The 21309-nt window shown below is 34.9% G+C and overlaps 1 protein-coding gene across 3 annotated transcripts in view; it reads left to right on the top strand.

The window, feature by feature from the left end:
* MDGA2 (MAM domain containing glycosylphosphatidylinositol anchor 2) overlaps positions 1–21309 on the top strand; it is a 797037-nt gene that overhangs the window by 474614 nt on the left and 301114 nt on the right. For all 3 annotated transcript variants that reach the window (XM_078053641.1, XM_078053640.1, XM_078053642.1), the window contains one exon: positions 17250–17446. In XM_078053641.1, coding sequence (XP_077909767.1) covers positions 17250–17446 — 197 coding nt within the window. The remainder of the gene's footprint in view (positions 1–17249; positions 17447–21309) is intronic.

Below are 21309 nucleotides of genomic sequence, written 5' to 3'. Positions count from 1 at the left end.
GAGGTTTTTCTCAAGCTGGTTCATAATTTTGCTTTTTTTTTTTTTTTAAATAATGATTTGTTTCAAGTGTTGTTCCTTCAGGCTTTGTCATCTAGAACAGGGACAGGTTCCTTTCAGTTGTTTCTCATTTTGAGGCATCTTTCTTCTATTCTAATGACCCATTTTTTTTACAATGTGCTACTAAGGCTATCTTGCCCAATACCAGAAGATGCTAATGCTTGTATTACAGATGAAATAACCAATGTTGTTAAAAAAATGAAAATGCACATTGCATTTCCTATTAGAAGATAAATAAATGAATAATTAGATATCTAGAAATACATATTTTTAGAATGATGAGCTAAGTATACTATATATGTGTTAGTTATCACTGGGATTACATCTTTCTAAAAAGTTTCTAAGGATAAAGATTAAAATAGTAAACAGGGCTGCTTATAAAACTGAAGGAATCAAAACTTAAATCAGAAGGTGTATACTGACTTATAAAAATGGAGCTGTCTTGATATTTAGCCACCAACCCTGTTCTTAGATATGAAATCAAATAGGATAAAAATGTGTGTTTTGGGGGCAGCTGGGTGGCTCAGTCGTTAAGCGGCTGCCTTCAGCTCAGGTCATGATCCCAGGGTTCTGGGATTGAGCCCTGCATCAGGCTCCCTGCTCCGCGGGAAGCCTGCTTCTCCTCTCCCACTCCCCCTGCTTGTGTTCCCTCTCTCGCTGTGTCTCTCTCTGTCAAATAAATAAATAAAATCTTTAAAAAAAAAATGTGTGTTTTTATTGTGCCTATTAGTAAATAAGGGGCTCAGTTTAGGAAAAAAGTTTATTAGAAGGTCAAAAAGCACTGTGTGAGAGCTCATAGTTGCAAAAGTAACAGAATGCTACTTTGCATTCAGTTTTGGCAGAGACCTAAAGGCTGATATCAACTTAGAAGTTGCCAGGTACCTCTGGCAAAGTGAATTGGTAGACCATCTATGCTGATAGTGGAGACCACTCCCCACCTCAGTTGTATAAGCAGTTGAGATTGGAACTTAGGGATGGAAGTCAGGGATTTTTTTTTTTTTAATTGCTAGTGCTTCGTTGTTCCTACAGATGGATAAGAAGGTTAGGCATCTTTCTTTCCTCCAGCCAAGTGAAGGACTTCAATAGTTTTACCCTAAGATCTACAGACTTTTTCCATCTACAAAAGACAGGGCTTCATTTTCTCTTACCACTTCTCCTTCAATCATCATCATGTCTATAACCCTGAAAAGATGAGCCCCTGTGGCTATGAGCATAGAAGGGAGGAGGCAAAGAACAAAGTAGGCCAGTGAAAGAAAGAACAAAGTTGATTTATAGCTGCTTCCTGTTACACACTGCTATTTCAACAAACCATTGCATACAAGCAGAAGAGTTCAACTTTGGCTGACTTTAACTAACTAAATGAATGAATAAAATTAAATTTTGTAGGTTTGTTTTCAGTCTCCAAAATGAAGTTTAAAAAGCACTCAGGGACAAATAAGGCTAAACAACATGGAGGAGCCCAGCCCCCAAACCCTCCATGAACCAGGGCTGCCATTTCTGTGTACACTGAATTTCATAACATGTCCTGCTGTTGCTCATTCAACACGGAATGCTGTCACTAGCACACTTACTCCTGTCCAGGAAACTCAATATTGTTGCTGCTACCTCTACCACATGCCCCAGGAATGGACCTTCCATGGTTCCTAATCTTTGCATTAATAACTCCCAATTCAGAGGTTATGATGAATGCATCTAGTTGGATGAGCCTGTGTCATATGCCTACCCTCTGGCTACAAAGAGGTTGGGAGAGAAAGTATCTAGGATTGAATTTTTTTTTTTTTTTTGGTGGGAGGTGGGAAATACCCCAAATATAAGTTTAAATTTTAGCCCCCATAATTGATGAGACCTAACAATTTACCTGTTTTTACAGATACTTAAAGATCCCAAATCTGAGAACCATAATATAAGAAACACAATTTCTAAAAAAAAAAAAAAAAAAAAGAAACCCAATTTCTGAGGTCTTTGACTCCTCAAAATTGTGCCCTCTTCTTTCCTAGTTAGCCCCAACTCAGTCTTCCTGTTAGGATTTGCATATTTGTCATTATAGAGCCTCTGTTTTCATTACAAAGAATAAAGTCAAACTATATTAGGCCAATGTTTGTTTATTTCACTAGAATATAATTCTTCCTTACCTCCTTCCCTCCTTTCTATTCTCTCTCCTTCCTTCCATCCCTCTTTCCTTCCTTTCTTTCCTTCTATTGAAAACTCAGTGCCTAGAGTAGTGCCTGGAACATATTAGATGCTGATTAAATTGCAGTTGAATGAATGAATGAGGGAGAGATAGAGTGAATGAAAAATATATGATATCATAAGAAAATGCTCATGATATAAGTTATATGCAATATGATTTTTGGACTGGAAGGAAATATATCCAGATTAACTAAGACTGGATTTATTTATGGATTTATTTTTACTTCATTTCTTGTACTTTTCCTTATGTTTTTATTATGTATGATAGATAGCTGTTAAGGGGGAAAATGTGTTTAAGGGAAGAGTTCATAATATTTCATCAATATTCATTATTACTTGCAAATATTTTTTACCAAAAGAGTATAAAATTTTGACTTGGACACACCTGTCCCCTTTATGTAGGCTTGGTGAATTGAGGTACTTCTTCATTAATATTGTTTATAAATATCTAAATATCTATCTTTGGGGACAAGAATGCTATCTGGCCTATTTATCTTGTTAATTTATGCAAAATATATTGTCATATGGAAAATATATTTATGAAATTTTCCGCACAATTCACTAAATTATAATTAAAAGTTTAATTTATTATTAAAGTGTACATTTTCACACTCAGTTCTTGAAAAGCTAAATAATGGAGAAAAACAAAAGAATTATATGACACTATATATTAGGATTTTGTTTTCCATAGACATTAGGTTTATATTAGCATTAATGATTTTGTTAGCATAGATAGTACAATTTATTGAAAAATGTACTGAGAATACAAAACCATATTCATTAAGTAGAGATATTTTCTTATAATCGTGAAATTAAATTAGTTATCCAATCTAGATTTCTTTTGTTCCAGTGAACAAAAGAAAGAGAGAATTATAGATACATTTTTATGGCAGTGAATGCAAAAATTTTAGATAAAATTTAACAAATAAATTAACCAGTATAATAAAAGTGCAACAAATATTACCCAAAAAAAATCTATTAAAGGAATACAAAGGTGTCTCATTATCTAAAAATGTATAAACACATTACCAATAGATGTTTAAAAACATTTAATACATTTTTACAGCCCTTCCTAATTTTAAAACAAATCTCTAAATCAGAAGTAGAAAAGAAACTGCTCAAATCAAGAATATTCAATTTAAATTTTGCCTAAATGACAAAGAGAAAATTAAAATAATTTCAACTAAAATTAGGATCTAGATATAGATGCTTGTTTGAACTATTTTCTTTAGATTGTCTTCAATTTCTAGGAAATGGTCTAAGAAAATAAAATAAAATTATTGATGTAAACTTTAAGTTTACAAAAAAATAATTTTGCAGATAAATTATAAAATATAAAATATTAAAATATATATATATATATGGACTAGGAAAAAAGTTCTAGAATATTTGGAAAGACAAGGGGGTGGAAAATTTATTTGAAGAAATAACAGCTTAAAACTTGCTCAATCCAGGGAAAGAAACAAATCCAGATCCAGGGGGCACAGAGATCCTCCAATAAAATTAATCCAAGTAGGTCTAAGTAGTAATTAAGATGGCAAAAAGTAGGGGCGCCTGGGTGGCTCAGATGGTTAAGCCTCTGCCTTCGGCTCAGGTCATGATCCCGGGGTCCTGGGATCGAGCCCCGCATCGGGCTCCCTGCTCCACGGGAAGCCTGCTTCTCCCCCTCCTTCCTGCTCGAGCTCTCTCTCACTATCTCTGTCTCTCTCAAATAAATAAATAAAATATTTAAAAAAAAAAAAAAAAGATGGCAAAAAGTAGTGTTAGAGAATTTTAAAAGCAGCAAGAGAAAAAAAGCATTTACATACAAGGAAAACCCCATAAGGCTATCAGTTAATTTTTCATCAGAAACTTTTCAGGCCAGAAGAAAGTGGCATGATAAATGCAAAGTGCTGAAATGAAACAATCTGTGACTAAGAATATTCTGTCCAGCAAGGCTGTTATTCAGAATAGAAGGATAGATAGTTTCCCAGATAAGATTAAAGGAATTCGTAACCACTAAACCAACCCTGCAAGAAATGTTAAACAGGACTCTGAGTGGAAAGGAAAGACCATAAGCAAGAGTAGGGAAAGTAGGAAGCAGAAAAGCAGTAAAACTAAGTATATCTGTTAAAATCAGTGAAAAGACTCACAAAATAAAAGGATATAAAGTATGACAGCATATATCTAAAATGTAGGGGGGAGAGGAGTAACAAATGGGTTCAAACTTAAGCGACCATCAATTTCATATAGACTTGTATACAGAAGATGTTACATAGAAACCACATGGTAATTCCAAACCAAAAACCAGTAATAGATATGCAGAAAATAATGAGAAAGGAATCCAATATATCACTAAAGAAAGACAACTAGTTGTGAGAGAAGAGAGCAAGAGGAGAAGGGAATAGAGAAACCAAAAACAACTATAAAACAAGTAAGAAAATGACAATAAATCCATACCTATCAATAATTACTTTGAATGTAAATGGACTAAACACTCCAATCAAAAGACATAGGATGACAAAATAGATAACAGGACCCATCTATGTACTCCCTACGAGAGACACATTTCAGACTTAAAGACACATGCAGATTGAAAATGAAGGGTTGGAAAAGCATTTATCATGCAAATGGATGTGAAAAGAAAGCCAGGATAGCAATATTTATATGGGACAAAGTAGACTTTAAAAGAAAGACTGTAACAAGAGGCAAAGAAGGCGCTATATAATCATGAAGGCACAATTGAACAAGAAGATATAACAATTATAAATATTTATGCACCTAACATGGGAGCAACCAAACACTTCAAGTAATTAATAACAAACATAAAGGAAGTGATCCATAATACAGTAATTCTTTTTTTAAAATCCATGTAATTATACCATTAAAATAGCTAGTTCAAATATTGATCATTTTCATAAAGTTCCCTATTGTCTTATCTTTTTCTCCTTATAAATTCTTGGCCCTTCCTTATTTGGACTTAAATATATATCTCTTAGCTTAGAGGAAAACAAAAACACTAATTCAAAAGGATACATGCACCCCTATGTTTATTACAGCATTATTTACAATAGCCAAATTATGGAAGCAGCCCGTGTGTCCATCAATAGATTAATGGATAAAGAAGAGGTTTTACACACACACACACACACACACACACACACACACACAGGAATATTAGCCATAAAAAAGAATAAAATTGTGCTATTTGCAACAACATGGATGGAGCTAGAGAATATAATGCTAAGCGAAATAAGTCAGTCAAAGAAAGACAAATATCATATGATCTCACTCATACGTGGAATTTAAGAAACAAAACAAATTAACAAAGAAAAAAAGAGAAAGAGACAAACCAAGAGACAGATTTTTAACTGTAGGGAACAAACTGGTGATTACTGAAGGGAAGGTGAGTGGGGATATGGATGAAATAGGTTAAGGGAATTAAAGAGTACACTTAATCATGATGAGCATTGAACAATGTCTAGAATTATTGAGTCATTATATTGCATACCTGAAACTAATATAGCACTGTATGTTAACTATACTGAAATTAAAATTAAAAAATTAATAAAATTTAAAAATTATAGAAGATGCAATATAATCTGTGTAAGTAGATCTGTAAGAACAAAATTTCAGACAAGAATGAGGCTAAATATTATAGATAGCTTCACTCTTATAAATGTCCCATTTTGAGAATTTGGTGTCAAGTACTCATTTTTTGTCTGTTTTCTTTTATGGGTTATCAGATAAAATTAGTCATTGTACAGAAAGCACTATGTAGGAAAAGATATGAAACTTTTCTTGTCATCAATACTTGCACAAAATTTCTTATAGATTTATCTAAGAAAACAGTGCCTTTGTATTGATATCTGCAGAGAGTGCTGCAAATCATTGACATTAATACTTTGTTTATAATGAAGTACATTGTGCTTGATTATTGATATGTCTAATTATTAAATAATATTATTTAATAAGTTTATTTTTTGTATAGCTTCAAGGCAACTTAATTTTATTCAGGTTAGTTAACATTATTTATTGTTCTGTACATTCATCCTATAGTTATAATAGTAACATAAATTCTTACCCAGAAAGTGAGAAATAATATACTTGACTAGCTTTAGTGCCTCCAAGAGTATTGAGTGGTTATATTCCTTGAGAAAACATAGTGAGATTTTTTTTTTTTTTTTTTTTTTTGTATAGGATTCTTAAGATTTCTAGAACTTCCCAGAGGGGAAGATGACATCCAGTACAGTATTTAGTGTGTCTTTGCCATCTGGGTTTTCAGATTCATTCGGTTTAATTCAAAGATTAAAGACAGAAAAATTGGACCAAATGGTAGACTAAAGCCCTGTGGAAAACATGCCTCTGCTGTGATTATTTTTGAGATTAATTGATTCTTTAACTTGTAAGTACACCCCATGACTTCAGTTGCAGTTAATAACTGATTAACCATAAGCACGTAGATTAATTGTGCCCATGCATGCTGGGAGATGAGTTAACTCTTTTATGTCACTACAGTATCCCAATTTGAGAGTAAACTAAACAAATGCTCCCATGATTTAGTGAACCTTATCTCAAACAGGACTATCGAATATTTAAGCACTACTTTTGGATTTTTTTAAAGTAGAAAATCTATGCCTTTATAAAAAAAATAAGGAGGGGTCAAAAATAATTCCAAGTTTTCTAATTTAAAAGATTGGAAGCTTGGGTGAACACCTCCTAAAAACAGAGATATACTACTGATAAGTCTTAAATGATTTGAGTTATAAGAATTCATGTAACTAGGGGTGCCTGGGTGGCTCAGTTGGTTAAGTGTCTGCCTTCAGCTTAGGTCATGATCCCAGGGTCCTGGGATCGAGACCCGCATTGGGCTCCCTCCTCAGTAGGGAGTCTGCTTCTCCCTCTCCCTCTGCCCCTTCCCCACCTCGTGCTTGCTCTCTCTCTCTCTCTCTCTCCCTGTCAAATAAATAAATAAAATCTTTTTTAAAAATCCATGTAATTATACATATAAAATAGCTGGTTCAAATATTGACCATTTTCATAAAGTTCCCTATTGTCTTATTTTTTTTCTCCTTATAAATTATTGGCTCTTCCTTATTTGGACTTAAATATATATCTCTTAGCTTAGAGGAAAACAAAACAATGAAAACAGAGCAGGACTCTTATGATCACATGCTATCCTCTAGCTCCTCTCTAACTCTTTCTTGCCAAAGCCAAGTTTCTTGAAAGGATTATATCTATGAATCTCTCCATATTTTCACTGGCTTTCATTGCTTAGGGCACAGGAAAATGACTATTGAGTCTTTTACTCCTCTGACAGAACTATGGTGATTGCCACCAGTGACCTATTTCTTGCCAAACTTAAAGTCACTTTTCAGTTCTATTCTTACCTTGATCTCTTTTCACCATTTATTCTGGTTTCCAACTCCTCTATGGCAGTGGAATTACTTTTTCATTTATTTTGTTTCCCATTGATTTGTTTTGTCTATACTTTTCTCATCATTTTTTCTTCAGTTTTTTCCCTAACGTTTCTCTTCTTTTTTCCTCCACTTAGTGTTACCCAGAGCTCTTTCCTTGGACCTTCCGTCTCTTCATTCTGCACACTCCGTGAAAGGTCTCATCCCTCACACAGCATATTGATGACTCAGAAATCCGTATCTGTAGCCCAGACTTCGTATTCTGCACACAGCTTATGTACTTTGTAACTAGGAGAGCAATATGTGCTTCAGCATGATTTAAATTTAGTATGATTTAAGCAAAAACAACTTCTTCAACTTTCATAATCTCCCCTGCCTCCTCTGGCCAGGAACAGGTTTACTTTACATTTCATATTTCTGTTAATGCACTGTCTACTCACCTGCCCAAGCCAAGTCCTTCCTAAACTCCCTCCTTTCACTCAGCCCTGTATTTAATCAGTCACCCAATTCAGTTCATGTAAGTTTCTAGGGTTAAGAAAGGTAGCTTATATCATCATAAATATATATATGACTTTAATTTGGCAGTTTCTGACATGTTTAATCAGCCAAAAAGAAAGTTTCTAGAAAATTATTTCAGTTAGACAGGGGTCGTGATTCTATATATGGGAAGAAACTAATTTTCCTTAGATAACTTTATTGTATGTGTGGGTAGCCTTGCTGAAAATTGACATTGATCATGTTAGCTACAGATCAATCTTCTTTACATTAATACATTAGATCATTATTGAGTACTTATGTCCATTATGTCAGGTTGTAGGAATACAAACATGATTAAGATATGGATCTTATGTGCACATAGATATATGTTATGGAAAACTATGTTATGTTACTAAAATGTATTCAAAGCAAATATTCATATATCAAATCATATCAGTGGTTTATATAAACCACTAAATGTGAAGAGTTTGGGCCTCTCTTAAATAATAAAAATCATATTCTTTTTAACATAAAAGAATATTTTGTATTTGTCAATGAATACCATCTCTATGTGTTTGAAGTTCACATACTCAGCTTATAAAATTAAAAAAAATTTATTTTAAAGAGAAGAAATCATTGCAGATGAAATATCAACAATAACAGAAAGTAGTACAGTAATATTATCAAAGCTATTTAGTGTGAAAACTGAATATTAAATAAATGTAGAGATCTTATATTACTTGAACTATATATAAAGACTGAAGAAAATTAGAAATGATAACCTCAAGGTCCTTGGATAAAACTGTATAGCAAGTACTCTGTCTAAATCCTGGGCATGTTGAAAGATGTTGACTTTCAAGTGAATCCCTCTCATGAAATTATCCTCAGCTTGAAAGAGCTACCCAAGGTCAAGCCTTCTCACCAGGGAAGCCCTAACCTAGTGACTGATCAGTGTCCTTTATAGAACAACTCTGCAAAACAACTCTGGAAGTCCATCCCAACTCTTAGAGCTCCTTCTGGATCATCTGGAGACTTTGTAGTGATGCATCACAGTTTAACTCCTCTCACTGCCTAATCTTTCCTACTTTTTTTTTTTCAAACCACCACAAGAATTGGTCCTGAGGGCACTCTTCAGTAAGTTTCCTGAATGCATGTCTTCACCAAAGAATCACATTTTCAAGGAATCATTCTATATGGTCTCAGAAGTAGACTCTAAGACAGAATGTTACAAATAGATCACCCATCAGTCCACTAACTGGCTGACAAACAGGACCACATTTCTAGTAGTAGGTGGACCACTGATATCTCTTGAATGCTGTAGTGGTGAAATTGTTAAAATCTTCACTGATGGTGAACAAAGATAGGTACTAGTAGAAAGTAATGCACTATGAGTTCAGTATCTTTGGCTTTTGAAGAATTCAGGGGAAAACAATAATTATAAGGACAATCGAATCAGTTTCTGCTGGGTTCTATTCATGCAATGGAGAAAAAGAATGAAAGGCTGAGTGTGAATAATCATGAGTTGAAGGTTATGTGTGAGAATAAGAAGGTCTCTTTCACAGGATATAAAGAGACTCTCATCTTCTTTAGCCGGAGGTCGTAAAAGCTGATAATAAGGATTTATTTAAAAGCATAGCAGAGCTTTACAGAAATTTGAATCTTTAGCCCTGACAAATCAGCTAAGCCACTTTCTGAACCTTGGTTGAGAACAAATGGAACTCTGACTTGGGGGGTAGAGTACATTTGGGTTAGTGATCTTAGATACCTTGAAACCTAGTTCTCCATAAACCTTCTGGGCCTGCAGAAGTGGTCTTTTCCTCCCAGTTAAGGGCTATCATGTCCATCTTGCTTAAAGATGATTCAGAAACTTCTTCCTTTTATGGTAATACCCCTCTGAGTATATACTCTCACTTCCATTCCTGGCCTCCAGCTCAATATATAGGGTCAATAGATGACATCACACAGCCACAGAAATGCTGTGTCTCTAAGGTTGGAAAGGGACTATGCTTCAAATGAGCGGCAGACCCTAGCCAATATCTACTGGCAGGAGTTGGGAGAGTATGTATGAAATTGGATCCTGAGGCTGCTGAATCAAGTGGGATGGAGAATAAGATTGAATAAGATTGGGGATGGAGAATAATATCAAGTTGGGATGGAGAATAAGAGTTTATTGATATGATAGTATTCTCCCAAGTTATTTAACACCTTGGGAAGGAGAGCAGGAGAGAGTTGCTGCTGCTAGATAGCTGTTGGAAGCTTGAGGAAAGCAAGCATTTTCACTAAAAGAAGTATTAATTCCAGAGCTGCTGTGCTTACAGTAGAAAGAGTGTCAAAAGACTCAGATATGCGAACATGCTAGAGTGAATATACCAGTTAGAGTCCAGAAAAGTCACTCACTTTCTTCTGTGTAAAGGTTTTGAGGACCCTCTAAAGCAATAAGAATGTGCTGATGACTGAGATCAAGCATCATTGAGAAGCTCAGAGGTGACTGTTCTCTGTAGGCAAATGTTGATGGTAGGAGATGCTAATACAGAATTGAGGTCTCTGATAGGAATGGGAATGCCAAGATCTCAACATAATAGAATCTAGGTGGCATTGCTTAGTTGTCACAAGCAAGGTTGAGCACAGTTATCTTAATGAGTAGCTAGTTAAAATACATCAAGGGCTCTAGACTCACAGAGAGCTCTGGAGATAGACAATAAAACATAGCATCCCACAGGGCAAAATAAGTGGACAGTCAACAAGGGTATTATCCAGTCTACACTATTAAAGAAATCAGATGGATGATCAGGAAGCTGAATATCGTCACATAATTTTTAAAAAAATTATTATTCCTTTCCCAATTGCTGCACTTAAGGTAATTTTCATACCTTGAACTCTGACTGAAGGGGAGACTGAGTCACTAGAAAGAACCCTGCAATACCATAGCAAGTGTATATGGTAATGATTCTCCAAATTCTTTGTTTAAAGAACCTATATCCACTTAAATAACCATTTTCTAGGAAAAGCAAACTTGTGAAACACTTTGAGGACTGTGGTACAAAGGATCTAAATTGTCTTTGATACCTAAGATTCTACAAAATTATCATGCCCCCTTATATTATTAGAGTTGGGCATATAGGTGCCAGGTAATAAATGGAATTGTGGCCTATGGCTGGCTCACATTGGGTCTACCAATCCACAGATCCACCCTGTTGTCATTTAGCTTGTCTCCAATTGTGTAATTGGAATGGACATATTTGTTAGTTGTCAGAGCCTCCATATTGATTCCTTGGCTTTTGGGGTAAGAGCTATCCTAGTGAGAAGGCCAAGTTGAAGCCTCTGGAACTTCCCCACTTTCAGCTGAGATTTATTGAATACAGTATTATATCCCAGGGGAAATAGTAGAAATTAATGTCACCCTTAAAATCTTAAAAGATGTTCTGGTGGCAGTCCATATCGTGTATTCCATTTATTGACAACGTTGTCTCCTGATGAAACCAGAGAGATCCTAGAGGAAGATAATGGACTACCACAAACTCATCCAAGCAGTGCCATCATTGCAGCTTATACCAGATCAGCTATTTTTGCTAGAGTAGAATAACATGGCCTCAGATACATACTATGTGCCCAGTAACATACTTAATGTGTTTGTTTTCATTTCTGATAGGAAAGAAGATCATAAATCATTTGCATTCACTTGAGACAGACAATAGTATATATTTGCAGTCTTGCTCTAAAGCTAAATGAACTCTCACACATCTTTTCATAGCATAGTCCAAAGACATATGGACCATCTGAACATTCTATTGAACTTGTTATTGGTCCACTGTATCAATGAGATCATGTTCATCCATCCAAATAAACAGGAATTGGCAAGTACATTAGATATCTTGGTAAGACATGCATAATCCATAGGATTGGAATAAGCTTATGAAGATTCGGGGTCCACAGTATTAGTAAAATTTTAGAGATCCTGTTGTATGTATCTTACCCGGATATCCCCTCCAAAGTAAAGCACAAATTATTTTATCTCACAATTCCCACCCTTCAGAAAGCTGTACAAGGAGGTGCCCAGATCCTCATGGCATCTATCAATGTTTTACCAGTTCCTTTTTCTCAGGTCATCTCCGGCCACAGAGTGGATCACTTATAAGTTGATGGTGAAGAAAAAAGGCTAAGCTTCTTTTATGATGGTTCAGCTCAGTATATGTATGCAAGCCAAAAACTGGACTGCTACTTCACTAGAGCCCCATTCTGGGATGTCCCTGAGAGGAATGAGGGAACACCTTTCCAGAGGGCAGAACTTTGGTTTGGGTGGTGTCCCTGGTCAACCACTTCGTGTGAAAAGAGATCTGTTCGAGTATATTGATGGACCTATGGGAGTACATATTATTGAGGACCAAAAAATACCCACCACAGAAGCACAAAACAATGAAGTAGACAGAGTAGCGCAAGCAGTTGATAACAACCAGCTTCGTCGCTAGCTAATCATAAATAGCACAACAGGCTCATGAATAGAATTGTCATAATGGTAGGGATGGAGGTTATGCATAAACATGAACCATGGGTCCTCTCCCATGAAGGTTGATGTATCTACCACCACCATTGACTATCTAACCTGGCAGCAACAGAGACCAACACTTGACACCGTAAAAGTACTATCCTTCAAAATTCCAACCAGTCCCTTGGTAGCAAGTTGGTTATATTAGTTAGACCTTTTTTCCCCTGAAAATGATAGTGCATCAGTTTAACTGAATATGACATATATTCTGGGTATGGATGTTTATGCTGACCTGAGTCAGCAGCAGCACTATCCAAGGGCTTTGAGAATGGTTTATTCTTAACACATGATCCCATCTTAACCACTCATGGAATGAGAAGCACGCTTTGCAGCAGTGAAGATAGAGTATTGGGAACATTGCCAGAGGATTCTCTGGTCATATATTCTTTATCACCAAAAAATGCCAACTTACTAGAGTGATTGAATGGCCTTTGGAAGGGGCAACTGAGTTTCAGTGGGACAATAGCTGGTAAGGAAGGAGTGCTATGCTCCGAGATACAGTGTGCATTCTAAATCAATGAACATTATTATATAATGCTTTTTTTTTTTTTTTTTTTCCTGTAGAATACATAGGTTCAAAACCAAGGAGTGACCCTACTTACCACCATCACATTCAGTGACCCACTTGGGGAATCTGTGTTCCCTTCCTGCAACTCTGGGCTCTGCCAGTTTAGAAGTCCTAGTTCTCAGAAGAGGAAAAAGCTTCTATTAAGTGATACAGCAAGAGCCCCATTAATCTTTAAGCCATGGCTGCTACTCATTTATGTGAGGCTTCCTGTGTTAGGAAATAGGAGATAAGAGGAATCACCAGCCTGGAGGGAGTTAACTGGCCCATATGATCGGCTGGAGGTAGGACTACTGTTACAGAGTGAGACAGTATATAATATGGTGATGATGATCCACTGTATCATTTCTTGGTGGTCTCCTGACCAATTTTGGTGGTAAACAGATAAGTGCATCAGTCATGGCTTAAGAAGAACCTGGTGACCTGGGGCTCAAAATCCTCAGTGACAAAGGTCTGGTAACTTCACTAGGTGACCTACTTATGTCAAAAGATGTACTAGCCCAGGATGGGAGCAATTTAGAATGGTAATAGTAGAAAGAGATGATGAATATCATCTCACCACAGTTTCTTTTGACAGTTTTCCCAGGAAAGGTGATTAACTATCCTGGAGTAGCTTTTCCCAGATAGAGTGAATTATCTTACCTAGAAAGCGGATTTAAGCAGATGCTATAGAGCACCAGCCAGATCCCTTCTTTGGTACTGCAGGACTCATTCCTTTAGCTACTGAGCAACTAATGGCTTATCAGCTAAATCCTTCTTTAGAAATTACCCTAAACCAACAGAGCTGTCCCTCCCAAGGTCATGCCCCCTAGGGAGGAATAGCACACAGGCAAGGACCAGTTGATGGGGGAGGGGGTGGTGTCTAAGGCTTAGTTCCCTTGCCTTAGGGCAGGACAGTTCTGTGGAAATATTACAGCTCCATGACTTCTCTAAAGCTACCGAGACCTTTGTTGCAACTGCGCTGTAGCTCAACTATCCTCCTCAACAATCCTCAGTCTTTCACTTGGAGTGTTGATCTAGAAGGTACTTCCCAATACACTTCCTGCACACATAACTCTGTCTTAGAGTCTCTTTTCCAAGAAAACTGACCTATGGTAAATACACATATTCAGTAATACTATATAGAATTTATATTAAACATATATACTGTTTTAAGTGATGTATATGTATGTATATTAAACTATATAAGTGTATATGTGTGTGTGTACACATCCACACACACATAAAATATATTTTTTATGCATGCCATTATTTGACTTTTCGAGAAGATATCTTGTCTTTGTCATGTTTGTTTTTAAATCCAAAAAAAGGTATCATTTAGGAGCTTTGTGAAGTAGAAATTCCTAAACATGGGTGAATCCAACAGATAATTCTGCCAATACAATGTTCAGTAAGCCATTGTCACAGGATTGGATTCTCAGAAGGCCAGTGACCCAAAACTTGCATAGATCAGAGAAGAGCATGTTTAAATGTTTGTTCAGGTTTGGTCTATTCCTGACTGAATCTATTGACACCACCACCCGACAAGGAAAGAGCTAGGTATACATCAGTAAATGGATGTTTTAAAGTACAATAATATTAACTATTTGGAATCCAAGTACAGTCATCATTGTTACACTGATCACCATCCAATTCTGTTTTGTTTCTAAACTTTCTGGCTTCAGAATTTTGTTTTTACAACAGAACACAGCTCATATCTTCTAAAAATGAGACTATGACTAAAAGAAATTATGTTTTGAATAAGAAAAAAAAAGTTTACCATCAACTCGCAATACCTGTTTTTTCAAGTCTCTAAGGTTGAATTCAGCTGATCAATCTTCTTTAGGATTTGATTTGTATGTGAAGGACTAATCAAGTAAGCGAATATTTGATAGATTTTAAAGACCTTTAAATGTTTCATGATAATGATGCTGGTATCCCTAAATACACTGACGATTAAAACCAGATAGCACATATCCTTGCACAGCTACTAGAATGAATTGAAACTGAAATTTCCTTAAACTTTACCAACAAAGCGGTAGTTGTTCTGTAAATTTATACTACTATAATTAGAGGCCTTTGAGGTAGCTGTGAAAAGATTCTGATGTTGGGAGAAAAAACTCAATGTTGCAAAACTAGAAATTTAAGTAGGGCTGTCACATTTGGAAAAAACCTTTTTTAAACCTGGGGACATTTAGGATTCTGTTCTTTGATTCCTTAGGGCAGCTATTACTTCACTTTTTACTATTTTATTTATTTTATTTATTATTTCACTATTATTTTATTATTTTAATGCATCACAAAGAATCTTTTCTAAAGAACAGTGCCTTTTAAATATTTAGCATAGCATATGCTCACACATCCCACTATTCTTATGTTTATATAATATTGTAGCTTCTCTTCAGTGTTCACATGAAAATATTGGTCATGTAGAAAAAATAGCTAGCCTGAACAAATGACAAAATGACACTTTTATCTACTTAAAATGAGAGCTGAGTGCATTATGAATTGGTAGGATAAAGGTAAGAAAACAATGTAGAATTAATGGAATTCTAAATGAAACCCCAGTAATGATAATAGTAATAATAATAATAGCTAACTTTTATTGAGCATTTACTATGTGCCTAAGGCTTTAAGGACTAGCTCATTTAATTCTCCAACAGCCCTAATAGTATGGTACCATTATTATTCCCATTTTATCGATAAGGAAATTAAAGACCACAAAGGTTAAGTAATCTTTCAGTTACAAAGCCAAAAGAGGCAAAGCTGGGTGAAATTAATATTTAAATACAGCAAATGTTAAATCACACTTAATAACTATATACTAAGTTTATATTAGCACATGGAACCAAGAGCTTGTTGTTTTTGTTTTATTTTCTCCCATTTTTTTTTTGTTGAGCTATAATTGACATTAGTTTCAGGTGTACAACATGATCATTCGATATTTGTACATATTGCAAAATGATCACCACAGTAGGTTCAGTTAACATCTATCACCATGCATGGGTACCGATGGTTTGTTTTTTTTCCCCATGATGACAACTTTTAAGATCTACTCTCTTAGCAACTTTCAAATATACAATACAGTTGTTTTAAGGCAAGTTCACTTCTTAATTTCTTTTTCTCTTAATGAAAGAACCTGGAATATGGTAAATCAGGGATTGGCAATCTATGGCGGGCTATGGCCCATGAGGCAAGTCTGGCTGAGGCTCCTGCATCTGTGAATAGTTTTACTGGGACTCAGCAACATCCATCATCCATTCGTTTACTTACTGTCTTTGACTGCTTTCACACTGCAGTGGTAGGATCAGGTAGTTGAGAGAAAGACTCTATGAACTCATGTTCATACAAAGCCCAAGATATTTATGTATTTTTTTTTCCAGAAAATGTTTAGTAAACACTATGGTATATATCCCTTCTTTAGAATGCATGTAAGATGGCAAAAATATGGTTCCCATATCCAGTAGTAGAAACGTTAATGCCTTTTAACACTACCCTCTATTAGCACATTTCAAATTAGCAAATATAATCTGGGAAATAAAATCTGAGATGAAGGAAAAACTTAACCCAGTATAAGATCATATTTTCTTACTATAAAGATAATAATTTGTAAACATAATCCTTTGATTGCTTTAACTATATCAGTTATAAATGTTTGGAAAAGAAGTATGTTAAGGGAGTCAGTTGAGCTGCTTGGTATTTATTTCCCTGTCACTATGTTTCATTGTTTCGGCTAATCTCTTGAATTGGAGGGTCTTGGATTCTGATCTCTCTCATGGAGCTCTGTTGGAAATATGCAGTCATTTGTACTATCTCAACTAGCAGAGATCTTAAGAAGCATCTGTTATTTGTCTTTACTGCCTATCATTGGAACTTTCTCTAAACAAGTTCAATAAACTAAATTAAAAAAATGAATCTAGTGATATGCAATAAAATCAATTATGAAAATGCACCTTTGGTTAGGTTTTATATGTGTAATACCTGTAAAAGCCATGTAATGCATAACAGTGTCATTTGGTTGTTTTTATTTTTTATTTTTTAGATTTGGATGACCCAGTAGTAACTGTTCATCAAAGTATAGGTGAAGCTAAAGAACAATTTTACTATGAGAGAACAGTGTTCCTCCGGTGTGTGGCCAATTCCAATCCACCTGTTCGGTATAGCTGGAGACGTGGTCAGGAGGTATTACTACAAGGATCTGATAAAGGAGTTGAGATTTATGAACCCTTCTTTACCCAGGTAGGAATTAAAGTATTTATACCCCATTCTGCTAGAATATGTTCCTAATTCAGGTAGCATGCAATATTATGTCTATTTGAAAAGAGTCTCTCCAACTCTGACCTTTTAAAAAACAGTATGTTCTTGACTGAAAGATGAGATAACTCAAATAGAAAAAGGTAATTTGTTAATTTTTTATGTGGTAGTTAAATTTAAAATGTTAGCATTTGAAAAAAAATAAATCAATGTATCCTAACTTGTATTTCTTTATACATAGGTTTACCTAGGATTCACTATAAAGTACATAATTTTACATTTGCTGACTGCTTTGTTTTTTGTGGAAAATATTTCTTTAAGGGAGAGATTTTGAGTTTCCTATTTGCAATGGCAAATACATTTTAAAGGAATGAAGAAATCTACTTGAAATCCATTTAGCTTTGGTTTTAGGAAAAAGTCTCTGATGTCTTTTGTTCATTTTGGGTTTTGACTTAATAATAGAGCCTTAATTATGTAAAAACTAAAATATCTAATGAGTCATTTTACATGGAGTTGAATGTGATCTGAAATATTCGTCTATAATATATATCAAGAGTGGAGAATTAGTAATTCTTGAGGAAGACACTGAAATTTGTAAGAATATTTGTGTGCCAATACTATAAAGCTTTGCTGGTGACTAGAAAGGAATACAAACCTAATTAACAAAGAAAAAAATTTTAATTAAAAAAATGTCTATGGAAAATATTCAAAATAATTGTGACCATGAATAACAATTTTAAAAAGATATAGATAATAAGATAGAGATTTGACCATGTTATCTGTACCTTTGAGATATCATGTGACTGTAATAGGACAATTTACAACTAAATTTTATATATTATGAATATTCTACTTCAAAATATTAAAGATAAATGTATGTTTCACATCTCAACTCTGTAATACCAGAAGGTCATCCTGAATCTGTAAATTTCCCAGCATCTCATTTTTCACCATTAAATATATTTCCTTATATTATAGTAAACCATTTACTTGTAATGTCTGAGTCCTCACCTCTTTCTATTAATATAATTGCCAATGTTTAGATATTAACTATGGAAGAATGCATGATTTTACAAAAACATCTGAACACATCATATATACTTATATTGCTATTTGAAGGTATAGAACAGCTGGGACTTACCAAGATATAAATCTCTGAAAATCATTCTTGCATACTGAGACTATCATGACAGCCTGTTTTGATCTGACCCTCTCCTGACTCAGAACATTACAGCATCAACTGCTTTCTGTTAACAGAGAGGATCATAGTTTTCCCATACATTCTGCAATACTATAATTCATCCTTCAGTTTTTACTAATATTATTTATTTTCTTATTTAGAAAATTAACAAAATATTTGTTAGCGGTATTTAGTTGCTTGGGTGCCTCTAAGGTTTAGAAATCAGATAAATGATCAGCTACCATTTTTTTTCTATTGTCAATGTTTTTTTAGAATATGTTATGTTGTTTTTTTAGGTTTTTATTTTACTTCCAGTTAGTTAACATATAGTATAATATTAGTTTTAGGTGTACAATATAGTAATTCAACACTTCCATATATCACCTGTTGCTCATCACAACAAGTGCCCTCCTTAATGACCGTTACCTTTTTAACCCATCCCCCCACTTACCTCCCTCTGGTAACCATCTGTTTGTTCTCTATAATGAAAAGTCTGTTGATTTCTCTTAGTTTTTTTCCTATTATTTGTTTTGTTTCTTAAATTCCACATATGAGTGAAATCATACAGTATTTGTCTTTTTCTGACTGACATTTCACTTAGCATACTCTGTAGCTCTATTCATGTCCTGGTAAATGGCAAGATTTCATCCTTTTTTATAGCTGAGTAGTATTCCATTGTGTATATATACCACATCTTCTTCATCCATTCATCAGTTGATGGATACTTGGACTGCTTCTATATCTTGGTTATCATAAATAATGCTGCTATAAACATAGGGGTGCAGGTATCATTTTGTATTAGTGTTCTTATTTTTGGGTAAATTGCCAGTAGTTTGATTGCTGGGTCATAAAGTAGTTCTATTTTTAACTTTCCAAGGAACCTCCATATTGTTTCACACCGTGGCTGTACCAGTTTGCATTCCCACCAACAGTGCATGAGTATTCCTTTTTCTCCACATCCTCGCCAACACTTGTTGTTTCTTGTGTTTTTGAATTTAGGCATTCTGATGGATATGAGATGATATCACATTGTGGTTTTGATTTACATTTCCCTGATAATAAATGATGATGAGCATCTTTTCATGTGTCTGTTGGCCATCTATATGTCTTATTTGGAAAAATGTCTGTTTTCTGCCCATTTTTGAATTGGATTATTTGTTTTTTGGGTGTTGAGTTTTATAAATTCTTTATATATTTTGGATACTAACCCTTTATCAGGTATGTCATTTGCAAATATCTTCTCCTATTTCATAGGTTGCCTAGAATGTGTATGTTGTTAAAATTTAGAAAACATCTTTTTCTCTAGAATCTTGTGAAACATGATAACTTCTACAGATACTGAGGTAGCACTGTATAGCCATTTCTTACCTATAGGTGGGTCTGATCTCTTAGACATGTACACATTGGACCTGTCCAAATTTGGGGGGAAAATTATACTGTAAAAATAATTAGGAATTTGTTTATTAAACAAGCACAATGAAACATTTCATTCATTCTTTTGAATCTGTTTCTAGTTTCTATGTTAGCTTCTCTAAAAAACCATCTTATGAGAGCTCTCAAACTAATAGCTAATCACATTCTGCTTTGTAAAAGTAACTTTTATTTTCTCTTCCTTCTTTTTCTTCCTCCATTCTTTTATGAGGAAACAACTTTTTAATTTGAACATTTCAGTACTGATACTTCCTTGTATATGAATATTAGCCTTTACTGTGCTATATAAGACAGGCTTTCTCTGTGGTGGCTGTGCTCATAACTCTGCTGCTTAGACCATCTGAATCAGTTCTCTTAAAAAGTATTTAAGAAACAAACAGACTTTCTTGCAAATCCTGTATTCTGGATTCACCTGATGTAGTTGATAATGACCAAATAACATGCAGTTTAGCTCCTTTTTAAAGATCTCCTTCCTGCCTTTGGTTACTTGACTGTGTTGCTTATTTCTCCCCCTAAAATAGCTATTTTGTATTTATATCTGTCCTAAAAATTCATGTTGCAACAAGGAATGCTTCAGTAATTCTACATTATGAACGTACTTAATTTGTTAATATCAAATGTATTTTGTAGGCCAAACTGATAGAAACTCTCAAATAGCAGCACATGGACAATTTAGTTCTTACAGCCATAGAGAATGTTGGTTTTTCATAGATAAAATCTTATCAGTGGTTTTATGTCATACCACAGGTGATATACTGCACACAGGCCTGATATACACAAGTCCAACTAGATCACAAAACTTTCATTCTCTCTCCATGGAATATTGTAATATTGGAATAACAGTCTGCCATGCTTTATTACCCCAAACATCTGCCTGATCATTTAAAAATGAAAATCTGGGGCACCTGGGTGGCTCAGTCGGTTAAGCTTCTGATTCTTGATTTCAGCTCAGGTCATGATCTCAGGGTCATGAGGTCAAGCCCTGCATTGGGCTCCCCACTGGGCATGGAGCCTGCTTGGGATTCTCTCTCTCCCTCTCTCCTCTCCCTCTGGCCTCTCCCCCATACCCTCACATAAGCGCGCATGTGTGCTCTCTCTCTTTCTCTCTCAAAAAATAAATAAATAAATAAATAAAAATGTAAATCTAGTCTCTGCCGGGAGGTGAGGAGAGTGACCAGACCGAAAAGGCCATGGACGCTTCAGTTCACCCATTGACAAATACTTGGATTAAAAAAAA

The sequence above is a fragment of the Halichoerus grypus genome, chromosome 8, assembly GCF_964656455.1.
Source record: "Halichoerus grypus chromosome 8, mHalGry1.hap1.1, whole genome shotgun sequence".
NCBI classification, from domain to species: Eukaryota; Metazoa; Chordata; class Mammalia; order Carnivora; family Phocidae; genus Halichoerus; species Halichoerus grypus.
This window is presented reverse-complemented; position numbering and strand designations above follow the sequence as displayed.